The sequence below is a fragment of the Patella vulgata genome, chromosome 7 (assembly GCF_932274485.2).
Source record: "Patella vulgata chromosome 7, xgPatVulg1.2, whole genome shotgun sequence".
In the NCBI taxonomy this organism is placed as follows: domain Eukaryota; kingdom Metazoa; phylum Mollusca; class Gastropoda; family Patellidae; genus Patella; species Patella vulgata.
The window spans coordinates 65030206-65044364 of NC_065885.2; the positions used below are offsets into that span (position 1 = coordinate 65030206).

Sequence of the window (14159 nt, forward strand, 5' to 3'; positions counted from 1 at the left end):
ACAAGTTGTCTTATTTTCATTTTCTTATTAGCGCACGTGCAGGGGTCTTTGCTGTGTGTGTGTGGGGGGGGGGGCGGAGTAAACCCACGAGGTGGAGAAGGGGGCCCACATTAATGTAATTGGGCCTACTTGTATGCCATAGGGACCCATGTCTCGTCGATCTATGACGGACCCTTTATTAATGCTAGATGACCCCGACGTATTAGTAATGGGACCCATACCACGCGTGGGCGTAGGGGTCTACTCGTCAATCTTTGTGGGGCCCTTATGCTTATCTATATGAGCCCACGATGAAACGCATCACCACGGAGCCCTTTCTCTGATTTTCGTGATCCGGCACACGCGTCAGAAATGGCGTGTACTCGTCAACCCATGTGCCCCCTTGAACAAAGCAACATCGGATCAAGTTAAATAGTATCGAGGCCACAGATTCACACTGCTGATCCTATTAACTAAAAAAACAATGACTGCGCATGTCAGTTTCCGACTCCTAGAGGTGTTGGATGGTCTAGTGGTTAACGCGTGCGCTTGACATCACAAGGTCTGTCATAAGGCGCCGATGAAGAACCACACGAAATAAATAATCACTTCAAATACTTCAGTGATGTTTTCGCTCACTTACATGATCTTGTAACAATAGTTTGTTTTTTGATGCCAAGAAATTTCGACGAGATCAACAAAACTGGGATCGGACATCTTGCCGAATTTTACACTGGTTGCGCAGGGTCTTTCATGTAGATATCGCCGTTTTTATCTTACGCCACTGTAATCTTGTATGCACCTAAATTAGTAGAAATATTGTCTCAAGGATTCTGAGACGTCTCCATCTTGGACCCCAACACACACCGCCCTGCTCAAATTCCGGGAAACGCCCCTGTCACGAATATGTCATATTGAAACCCCGACCAGGGATGTCCTGTGTAAGTGGTAAAACACAATATAATATACAGATGTTAATATAGCTTGGCTAATTCTTTTATTAAAATTCATAGTATATGATGTTAGTATAAAAACGATATGAACTAAAAGATGATATCAATATAAAACTTATAAATATATAACACAATAATGAACACAAGTTCAAACAAATCAGAGTTTATACAATATATATCATAAGCATTGTAATAATTAAGCAAAGGTATTATGAAAGATACACCGGAACACTATTTTGATTCAAAATAATGTCAATTAAAAACCAAACAACTAGATTGATCAACATTTTGAAAAATGCGTTACAATCTACGAAAAGAAACATCAGTTCAATAAGGGTTACATATCGACCAGGGCCCTCATTCACGAAAACTTAACCTAAGATAAAATCGAAATTTTAAGAAATACTGCAATTCGATTGGCTGACCAGTAAAATCAATTTGCATATATCGAATGAAGTTGCAGTATTTCTTAAAATATTCACAATTAAAATACAGATGTGGCGTCACGTGTGGTAAGGTGTCTTTATTTTAGGTTGTTTATATTTTAATGGTTTTGTGCAAGACATGGCGTAATATACTGATTTAACACTCGGGCTGGCGTCCTTGAACAGTATCCAAAAAATACTTAACGTCTCGGAGCGGGGTTGGATGGCCGAATGGTTAGCGCGTGCGTGCTGCATCATAAGGTCTATCATCGAGTCAACTGGCGCGGTTTCGATTCCACGGTTGTACCTGACAACGCGTAAGGTCGCCTATCCAACCTTGTGGGTTTTCTCAGGCTCCTCCGGTTTCCTCCCATTGCTGAAGACCCCTACGCACATGCAAATTATTGAAATAAAATTGAACCGTATGTTAGTCAAGAAATGACTAAGTTTGTGTCGAGTGGACGTTAACCCCCCCCCCTCTCTCTCTCTCTCCCTCTCTCTCTCTCTCTCCCTCCCATTAAACCAGTACCACAAAGATAGAACTAATTAAACATTCAACAAACGATGTAAACAGCTAGCACCACCTCTAATCTTTGTAAAATGTTCATAGGTATACATGAATATTTAATACGATTGAATCAAGCCGCTAAACCATCTGCCGTTGATTTATTGATTTTGTTTTCTAAATAATCAATTTGTGTAAGATTTTAACTTGACTTAAGTCGTGTTAATATGATTTTTTTCGGAAAATGAAAATGACGCATAGAGACATTAATGGGATGTAGCCATTTTTTGATAATTTTTATTTATCTTAGTTAATTCGGTAAGCGGACGCTAAACTAGTAAAATGACACTAATAATTATAAATAATTTTATTTTCTTCATTAAATGCATAACATTTAACGTATTAACAAATGGCACACATTTACTTAAGGAGTGCCTCCCGATTGGGTGGCAAGACTTAAAACTTTAGTCGTTCGGATGGGACGTAAAACCGAGATCCCGTGTACGCATTGAAGTGCACGTAAAAGAATCCTTGGCAGTAGGAATTCGATATAAAACATAGGACAAGTAGAATACAAATAGTTAGGCTTAATGGTCGATAACATAACTTAATATCAATCGATGGACATTGCTTAACAACACGCGGGTCACTGAAATCTGAGTCAAGGGAGGTAAGTCACATATTCAACCGGGAAACACAGAAAGGCAGAGAGTTGAACGTTCCGAAACGATTCTAAATAATTTAACTAAAATGAAAGGAGTTCACCCGTGAAATTCCTAATAAAACATAAAAATGGAATATACGAAAATTTTGACTCACGTGGATTTCTCCGCGGTCTATACTTATATTTTCATCTCTTTTACGTCAATGTTTAATGACAGTAACTACTATGTAATGGCAACCAGTAGCATGGCAACGAAATGAAATGAAATGAAATGGGGTTTAACGTCCTACTGTTCTGACTCGACTGGGCTAATGAAGACGGGCATATGCCATACAGTGTGCTACGAGGAAAATTTTGCCCGGGTGGCGGCTCTATGGTCGACACTTGTATCGAATTCCAACTGTCAAGGGATCTTTTACGTGCATGCCAATCTATACATGGGACCTCGGGTTTTCGTCCCATTCGAACGTCTAGACAGCTATCCTTATCAGGCCCCCCGTTTTTGTCAAAACATATTTAAATGATATGGTGTCATTTTAGCTTAAGAAAGCTATGTAAGCACATAAGGTAAATAAATCGATAACTTTAAGTCAAAACAAGTTTTCTTTAATGCTGGGGGTCTGATCAGCAATGAATATTCGCAACGCCGCTACAGTCACTGATAAGGATGACATCGATGCGACGTAATGATCCCCAAATATTTACTTTTTATCCTCCGAAAAATTAAATTCTAAAACATTTTTTTTATGTATTAGAAAAGTAAAAAAAAAGACGTTTGAAGCATGATATGACGTCATGTGTTGAAGGCAATCATCTTTTACAGAGATATTAGAAGACTTTCTAATATTGGGTCTGTGTAATTCACATTCGCATCGATTTCTCATTTTATATTGTTGCTGACATACTTGAATACCAAAGGTGGAAGTATGAATACAGGACAAACGTTAAAGTATAATACACACACACACAAACACAAACAAATTGATCCCACTAATCTCTAACGTGATTCAATTCAAGAGCTTATTTCGTTTCGTTTTATATTTTCATATATACATCTGACGTATTATCATTTAATTCCTCACTCGGCAAACCTCGGCAGATTCCGATACCTACATGTAGCCTCGGCTGTATGACGGTAAGTGATATATACCTACGCCTATTAGGAAAATTTGTCGCTTCTAAAACCAAGTTCTCAAAATTGCGTCTTTCGCAGAGTGTGTAGAATTTTCAGTGCAAAGTTGTCCTTGTTAGAAGAAAATCGGATAAACAGCTTCAGACTTTGAAATATTTGTATGATAAAACATTCTTTAAAGGCGTCGTCATGTGCAAGTAGTCCCAAGGCTAGATGTAGGGTACAGGAATCTGCTGAGTGTTAATTCCTGTGTTCTGAACACGTGGTTTTTACAAGCCAATCAAAACTGTCTTTTCTGGTTTGATGATAATTGGCTGATATGAACTGAAATCTCATTGGGCAGAACAACGTGGTGATAGAATATTGGTCTGATTATGACGTAGTGTAAAAAAGCACGCAAAGCAAACAAATACACGAAACAAAATGGTAATCGGATTGTAAACTAAGATTATAAAATATTTGTAGACTTTTGGTAACATTTCTCACAAACATAATTATATTAAAATGTAATTATGTTACTATAGAGATAATTACATTAAAGGCATTTAATGGGGATAATGCTGTTTTTATCACAAGGCTGTTGGCATGGTAACAATAACACAATGGTGGCATATACTGTCGGCACTTGATTTTAACCCGAGCTGATGATATTCTCGCTCTCAGATTCCTCTCTGATCTTCTGTGGTCTCTTTGAGATTCTCTCGCGACTATTTTCAATACCTGAATCTCCACTCTTCACGTCTCCTTCAGAATCGATATCTTCGCCATTATGACGTAATCCCGAGCTGGAGGAATGACTTCCGTTAGATGACGCACTATTCGGACGAGTGTCGGCGGAAGTGGACGAAGTGCTGGGTAATGGATCTTCAATAGAACCAGGATGACTGTGACACATGGCTTTATGTACGGAAGTATGGCTGATTGTTCGTTGAGGTGCTGGTTTTCGATGAATATCAATAAACTCATTATGAGAATTATCGGGAAAATCGTCGTCCTCGCTATCCGTCAAGTACTCATTACGATGATGCGATGTACGAACGAATTCGCTATATTCCGGTGGTGGTTCCATACCACCACTGCTAGTTCCCGCCATCACGTGCTCGTAAGAAGGTGGTGCATACAGTCGTTCCATATCTAGGTTGGTTGTAACACTACAAACACCACGACTTAATAAGGCACGAACTTTAGTTAATGGATATCTGTAAAATACGACCATTGTATAAATTAATAAAATTTTAAAAATGGAAAAGAAACGTATACTATACATAGTTCAAATTGGGTAAACCCATTTGATTTGATCCTCTACTTGTACGTGACAAGGAATAGGGCCGCCTGCCGAACCTCGTGGGTTTTCTCTGGGTCTTCTGTTTTCCCAATACTAAAGACCCTTATTATATGTAAGTCCCATTTATTAAACTCTAATTTGATTTGAGACATTTTAGAGACAAAACCCATTTTGTATTCGGCTGCCGAATGGTTAGCGCGTGCCCTTTGTAGCATAAGGTCTGTCATCGAGTTTAGTGGCGTGGTTTCGATTCCCTGGTTGTAGGGAGTAGGGATGTTTGTCCAGTTTCGTGGGGTTTCTCCGGGTCCTCCGGTTTCTTCCCACTACAAAAGACCCCTACGCGCAAGCGGATTGTTAAAATAAAATTGAACCATATTTTAGTCCCGAAATGACCTGGTTTGTGTCGAGTGGACGTTAAACCCCATTTCTCTCTCTCTTTGAAACTACGCCACATGAGACCACGTGTTAGGCTAATTCACCTATTTTCTCTCTAAAGACGCATTACGTAAGAGCAAAATCTGTCATTTGCACTTTTTTTTGTCTGGCACCAAATGTTATATAAATAATTAAGCATTTATTCACATGCATTCATTGAGCTATTATAGTAAGAACGACCAGCTCTATGTCTGAATCACACATACTGGATTGTGGTCACCAACTTGCTGAACCTTGTTGAACAACATGTATTATAGCAAACACGACCATACAGTGCATCTTTTATATTGATCAGAACGTATATAAAAACATAATGCATTTTTAAAATACATCAGCACGTATATAAAAACAAGACACCTTTAACATAGCTTAGAGCGGATATAGACATACTTCATCTTTAATTAAGACTTTACTCAAAATTTTAACTAAAATATAGACCTTTATAAAACTTTTGTTGTTTTAATGTATCAAATACACGAATAAGAAACAATGTGCAAAGTTTTGTGTTTCTGGATCAAGGCTATTTCTCATAAACAGTGATTGAAAGTTGAGTAAATTATTAACTTCAGTCTGAGAATGCTTTGTGCACTTGGAGCCAGAGCGTATATAAACATAATACATCTTGGATATAGATCAGAGCGTATATAGAAATAATGAAACTAGCTCACCTTTTCCTGTTATATTTGGTAACAAATAGGCCAATCAGAGCCACACAAATTAGAAACACGAGTACAGCCACGACAGCAGCAATGACAGCATGAGCTATTGAATCTACAAACAAAAAAAATCCAATAAACTTTGTTATACGGGGATATAAACAGGACCACAGCTCAAAGATTCCATTTAAAATTATTACGTGTTTATGTAAAAATGTTACATTATCATCGAAAGAATGTTATATGAAGCTACAGTCATTTAGTAAAGACGTTACACGTTTATCAAAATAATGTTATATGAACCTACAGTAGTTTAATAAAGGCGGTACAGTTTCTTCAAAATAACGTTATATGAATGTACACTGACTCAAAATAACGTAACATGAACTTATATTCACAAAAAATAACATAATATGAACTTATATTCACCATAAATAACGTAATATGAACCTATATTCACCAAAAATAACATTATATGAACTTATATTCACCCAAAATAACGTTATATGAATCTATATTCACTCAAAATAACGTTACACGGATCTATTGTCACTTAGAAAAGACGTTACAGTTTCTTCAAAATAATGTTATATGAACCTATATTCACTCAAAATAATATTATATGAACCTACAGTCATTTAGTAAAGATGTTACAGTTTCATCAAGTTCAGCACATCCATCTTCATCTGTGTTATCATATAAACCACAGTTAGGATTCCCATCACATCTCAATTCACCCGGGATACAAATTAACTGTTTGGAACACCAAAAATATCCCGTTTTACAACCGCCATTATGACTATCTGTTAAATTAAAAAAATAATAATAATTATACATATTTGATCACAGACCTATATAGGGACGTTCACGCCTGGCCAGGGGATCCATTCATTTGATTTGACATTTGTGTTATGTCGATGTCTGGGTAGTTTGTGTTACGTGTCCGCGGGTTTGTCTTATGTTTATTGTGTGTGTTGTGCGGTCCTCCTTCACTTACTATTATCATTCGATATATTACTATGGGTACCATTTTTCGTTGCTAACCGTATACTGCCGGTCTGGTAATAAGGTTGGTTATGGTAACACTTTTTAAAGCATTTAATTAAGAAATAAGTTCGACTCTCTCTATAGAACAACCTGATGGTTTCCAGCCAGTTTCGTCAAGTTTCGTTCATGAACGACTGATTCTGTCAGAAACGAGCTATCCAGTATCACTATAGTGCTAGTTTGACGGGGTAAAATGATTAATCGTCAGACAATGCAGTTCTCAAAACAGGCACATACATTATGATCTTAAAGATATCATTTGCGTTGAAAATGTTCGGGGATTTAAACGAGTTGTCCCCCTTATGTCTATCAGCGAATCTTCAAAGGACGGTTCAATGCCTTGATCAATTCGAAGACCTTATGGTCTATAGCCAGCGACTTTGCCCATCGTCCGTGGGAGGAAGCAGTGGGGCCCGGAGGACATCCACGAATTTGGACAGACGACCTATTCATTGTCACGTACAAATGTGGGATCGACACTACGCCACTAGACTCAATGACAGACCTTATGATGATCTTAAGCCCACATGTTAAACTGTTCGGTCACCCATATTTAGCTTCAATCTGATTAAAACCTATTTCGTTTCTTTTCGATTTTAATGGTTCAAAATTTCGTTTTACTTGTCTTTATATAACTCGCGTTCTGTATCCTGTGAGGGATCAGCCAATGAAACGGTCTGTTGCCGCGAGTTTTTGGCATGAGGTGCACGGAACTGTGGGTAACCCACTAGAAACATCGCCGATTGGCTTATAAAAGGTTGACGTCACAGGTCAAAGGTCACTCGAATGACCTCTCACGCGACCTTCCACTACAACTGGTCAGATCTCCATGTAGTGTAGGCCATCGAAAGTATAAAAAGACAAAACGAAACGAAATATACAGTAGATCTGTATTTTAAACAGATTGATCTGGACTATGTCCGTTTCGAGGAAGTAGACGTACTATATGCCAACGACAGGCCGACATGTTCCAAGAACACCCGATACCACATATCAAGTAAAACCAACCTTTAACTGATGTTAGAAGTATTTTGAATCCTTGGTACATATATGTTGGTTTTCCTAGATAATCGAGACTAAATTGTTTGCCGGAAGATTTATAGTCCCGAATAGACAAGTCCTCCGTGTTTCCTGCATAGTATGGCCTCTCGTACACACCATATACACCATCACTAGGTGTCCGTTGAACCTTCGCCCCATCATCGTTGAGCTCATAAATATGCAACCTAAAAAATAATTTAAAAGAATGTCAACAATTAAACACAGTTTACTACAGTACGACGATAAATCCTAAACATTGTCATGGAGACAACCATGTATCATGGCGGCTATCATTTATATAACATGGCGGCCCTCATGACGGTATCATGGTCACAATCATGCAAATATGGCCATAGCAATCATTCAAATAATATGACCACCACCATGATAGTATGATGGTCACAATCATTCAAATAATATGGCCACCACCATGATAGTATGATGGTCACAATCATTCAAATAATATGGCCACCACCATGATAGTATGATGGTCACAATTATTCAAACAATATGGCGGCCACCTTGATAGTATGATGGTCACAATTATTCAAACAATATGGCGGCCACCTTGATAGTATGATGGTCGCATCACATAACCATATGGCGGCCACCCTGGCAGCATCATATCAATATTCGGGTAGCGCATGGTCTAACAAGAACTGGTGGCACGCACTCTCCTCCACCCAACCCCTCAGTTTGTAGAGGGATGAACATATAATATTAAAGAAAACTAGTTTTGATTCATACAATGCATGATGTAGACCTAAAACCCATTAGTCGTTCGGATGGGACGAAAAGCCGAAGTCCCGTGTATACATTTGCGTACACGTAAAACATCCCTTGACAGTTGGAATTTGATATAAGAGTAGGCCATAGTACCGCTGCCCGGTCAAAATTTCCCTCATAGCACACAAATGGATCTATATGCATAAAACTGTACCTCTCTGAGATCTGCGACGCCCTCATTGGCCTAATGATAGCACCGCCCCTGGGTCTAACGCATGCCTTTCTTTGATTCAAGTGCTGCGATTTCGATTCGTGTATCTGACGAGAAGTACGCTGCCTGTGCAACCATCCAATTTTTCTCCGGGTGGTCCGGGTTCTCCGGCTCCCCCCAATGGGCGAGAGATACCACATCGGACACCTATCTTAATTATAGAAATAATAGGAGAGAGAGAGAGAGAGAGAGGGAGAGGGGGAGAGAGAGAGGGAGAGAGAGAGAGAGAGAGAGAGAGAGAGTTTATCGACTACTCGACACTCATAGGCATCTCGGGACTAACATAAGGGGTCTTTAGCAAGGGGTGGGGGGCAGGACCGAATAAAACCCACGAGGTTGGACATGTGACCTACTCCTTGTCACGTACCAGAGAGAGAGAGTTTAACGTCCACAAGACACAAACTAGATCATTTTGGGACTAACATATGGTTCAATTTTATTTCATTTATTCGTTTGGGCGTAGGGGTCTTTAGCAGTGGGAGGAAACCGTGGGGGGGGGGGCGGGGAAAACCCACGAGGATGAACAGACGACCCTACTCCTTGTCAAATACAACCGGGGAATCAAATGCAGAACATTTTTGGCAACGTGTTAAAAGAAATAGCATAGTGGACCAGTGGCGTTTCGAGGTTTCTCAGGACCCGGGAGTAAAAACACTTCACGTACAACCGGGGAATCACCCGTCGTCATTAGCCCAGTTCGGAGCAAAACAGTAGGACGTTAAACCCCATTTCATTTCATTTCACAACCGGGGAATCGAAAGCCACGGAATAATACAACATTGGGTCAACTAGTTCATTTCGGAACTAACACATGCTTCAATTTGATTTCAATAATTCGTTTGCGCGTGGGAGTCTTTAGCAGTGGGAGGAAACCGGAGGACCCGGAGAGGTCCCATGAGGTTAAACAGGCGAACCTACCCCTTGTCACGTACAACCGGGGTATCAATAATACAGTATACTAACCTATTGGTGTTTCAATATGATCTGATATATCTAATGTAACCAGGGAATAATAGAACATACTAACCTATCTGGTGTTTCAATATGATCTGATATATCTAATGTAACCAGGGAATAATACAACATACTAACCTATATGGTGTTTCAATATGATCTGATATATCTAATGTAACCAGGGAATAATACAACATACTAACCTATATGGTGTTTCAATATGATCTGATATATCTAATGTAACCAGGGAATAATACAACATACTAACCTATCTGGTGTTTCAATATGATCTGATATATCTAATGTAACCAGGGAATAATACAACATACTAACCTATCTGGTGTTTCAATATGATGTGATATATCTAATGTAAGAAAATGTAGGTATATATTAGAACTGGGATCAGTGACTATTTTAACTGCACAATGAAGATATCCCACATCGTATCTATTCTCTACTGGTTTATCTGTTAATTCTAATATCACACTACCATTAACATGTAACGGTACAGTAGATTTACAGTAGTTTACCATATACTTCACGGCTGTTAAACCATGACAAGGCACTGAAAACATAAACAATATAACATTAATTATAAACAATATAACACAATATAACCTATATTTCACGGGTGTTAAACCATTGACAAGGTACTGAAAACATAAACAATATAACCTATGTCTCACGGCTGTTATACCATGACAAAGCACTGAAAACATAAACAATATAACCTATCTTTCATGGGGGTTATACACTAACAATATCAATCTAAACCAGACGCCATCTTGGAATATAACATATCAAAAATCAAACTGTGCCAAAGGATATGTCGGCTCAAAGAACAAAAATAACAAACATATAAAATGTATTTTTTTGGTGGGGGCGGGGGAATGGGGTTTAACGTTTATTCAACATAAACTAGGTCATTTCGGGACTAACATACGGTGTAATTTTATTGCATTAATTCGCTTGCGCGTAGGGGGTAATTAGCAGTGGGAGGCAATTAAGGCGGATTAAGATCCATTAAAATATAGTAATATGTGTGGATTAGCACAATGTTAATTAAGTTGCCTCATTAAACATGCATTATGCAAGAACAAAATCTGCTTATTACAAGTCTTTCTTTAGGCCTGAAATGTTATCTAAATTATCAATTAGACATTAATTAACTTATCCAGACCATAATAAACTCTCGATGTCAAGGCTAGCCTTCGATGTTGGCTGGATTATTAAATCAGAAAAAGTGGATAATCGAGACTATGCTGTTTATATTAATGATTTTAGTAATGATGACCGAGACTATGCAAAAATTTCACCCGCTTCTTTCTCGGCTCATGGTGGATCAATTTGACTGAAATTTTCAGCAAATTACCTTTACACTATCTAGTATTTAACTATTATAGCGAGGACTACTATCTCTTTATCTTATCTCCCATAATGTATCTTTAAATAAAGTTTTTATTATTATTATTAAACATTTACTATTGAGTCGAAATTCACCCTACTACAATACGCCAGTTCAATTACTAAAGGCCATTGAAACAATTTATTCTGTCATTTATTCTACAATAAGGTGAATATAATATTCTATATTCCAATCATTTTAGGTTATAAGAAAAAGGGGGGTAATTATGTTATTTAATACTTGCGACAAACCGACAATTGAACTGACAAACCTTTATTAATTTATATACTACGATTCTAAAGGTTGTGTATTAAGATCACACTACTCTAATAAAGACGACGGTTTAACAACGATATACGACTCGTTTCAAGATAGCCGACTCCCAACAAATAATAGCTTTTCGCGCCAAATCAATTACTAGTTCTCCAGACTCGTAAACTCCCATTAAACACGGCGAATGAAGACCGTAAATTAGTCACAATGTTAATATCCAATAATAATAAAAGAAATCAAGTACTGAATTCTATAGAATAGCGAAAGGTTCGCATTCGCACGCGATTGTCTCCCTTTTAATGTCCTAATATTGTTTACAATAATAGACTGATGTTAAATACCTCGTCAACACAATACTACCGTCTTTTACAAACAACGTGCGATTATTTGTTTTCAGAAGTAGAATCTTGCCCAGGCAGTAATGATTCCATCTACCCAACAACTAGTTCCAACTGTCAAGGGTACTTTTACGTACCCCCAAGATTTACACGGGTAAATCTCGTTTTGTGTCCCATCTAGTGGGAACAGGGCTTTAAATTCAAAAGCCGCACGGCTTGACCATGGGACAGGATGGCCAATGTCTCAAATATCTTGATTGTTTGACTATTGGGGGCTCCAGTGTGGTAACAGATTTAACCAGTTATCAGTGTGTCGTGTCCATCTTAGAATATTTAATCGTATATGCCTGCGTTCAATGATTCCATTGAAACACCAAACGTAATCAAATAGACATTTTCATATTTAACCCTGATAATATTGTACATTCATCATTTGGAACATGATATTAAAGAGAGCGAAAAATTAAAATGGGGTTTAACGTCCTCTTGACACAAACTAGGTCATCTCGGGACTAACATACAATTCAATTTTATTTTTAAAAAATTCACTAGCGTGTACGTGTCGTTAGCAGTGGGAGGATACCGGAGGACTCGGAGAAAACCAACGAGGTTCGACAGGCGATCATACTCTTTGTCACGTACAAGTGGGGAATCCAAACCACGACAGTTGACTCAATGACAGATCGTATGGTCTAAAGCGCAGGCGTTAAACAATTCGACCACCTGAACCAGTCTACAGTTAACTCGAGACGTGTAGCTCACTGAGACAAGAGGACTGGATGTTATTTGAGGACTGGATGTTATTTGAGATATCTGACTAATTGACCACCATATTGACAGGAAGTGACATTTTAGACGCTGTTTGTTTGTTATGCCCGTTCATTTCCGCCCAGATCAGCTAGAGTATATTTATATTAACTCTGAGCAACATGATCAGATAATGAAATAAACACTAGACCAATATCAATACAAATATAATCTTTATCTAAACAAACCAACAGTAATATCATCAGTCACGTGATTTAAAATGAAATGAAATATTGTTCAACGGCCTACGTTTCTGAGGGTGTTGAGTGGCCGAATTGTTAGCGCGTGCACGCTGTATCATAAGGTCTGTCATTGAGTCAACTGGTATGAATTCGATTCCCCGGTTGTACGTGATGGCCGAATGGTTAGCCCGTGTAGCCCGTGCGCGTTGTATCATAAGGTCTGTCATTGAGTTAACTGGCGTGGTTTCTATTCCCCGGTTGTACGTGGCATGGCATAGGTTCGCCTGTCCAAAATCGTTGGTTTTCTTCGGGTCCTCCGATTTCCTCCCACAGCCAAAACCCTTACGTGCAAGCGAATTATTGAAATATAATTGAACCTTACGTGCAAGCGAATTATTGAAATTATTGAATTACTGAACAGGACATGTGATGACGTAATAAAAGCATTGTTCGCTGTAACTTACGTTACACTAAGTTCGCAGCTACTCAACTTAGAGCAGGTTATGTAATAAGTACAATGTTCACGAAGACGAACGGTAGCTAATGTTACATTATGTTCGCTGCCACCGAACTCAGAGAGAATGTGATGTGGTGACAGTGTAACTAGAATTGGCAGTAACATAATACCGTGCTAATGTACTTACACAGCAAGTATGAAACATAATGGATTTGTTTTGAAACAAACGACATTATAATATAATAAACTACGAAATACATCAATGATACCGATATATCAACCATAAAACACGATTAACTAATAGATCTCACAACAGTCTATCACCGGAAGTTGATAGACTCGGTTGTCAAGATGGTTATCTGTACGTCTAGTCGGGAACAATGAGTATTGATATTTATATTAGTCGCCTGACAGAAACTAACTGATTAAAAGCCGTGATAATTAACAAAGCAGATAAAACCATAAATCGACCAAACTTGTCAATAATACTTGATTAGTCGCCATTAGATCTCACTTCCGCTTCTACCGGAAATGGAATTAGAAGTAGAATGGATCGTGTTTTGTATTAACAAAGGGTCTGTAACAGAGATAAATTACCCGAGGCTAATCAAGTGTTAGTCATAT

At 38.3% G+C, this 14159-nt stretch overlaps 1 protein-coding gene across 1 annotated transcript; it reads right to left on the reverse strand.

Moving 5' to 3' along the window:
• Positions 1-947: 947 nt before the first annotated feature.
• On the reverse strand, positions 948-10205 carry LOC126827867 (uncharacterized). The gene is made up of 5 exons (XM_050557436.2): positions 10147-10205; positions 8090-8307; positions 6667-6837; positions 6047-6149; positions 948-4857 (listed from the first exon to the last, which is right to left on the reverse strand). Exons 1-5 carry the CDS (start codon positions 10203-10205, stop codon positions 4290-4292), a joined length of 1119 nt encoding a protein of 372 aa, XP_050413393.1. The 3' UTR covers positions 948-4289.
• Between the last annotated feature and the right edge of the window lie 3954 nt (positions 10206-14159).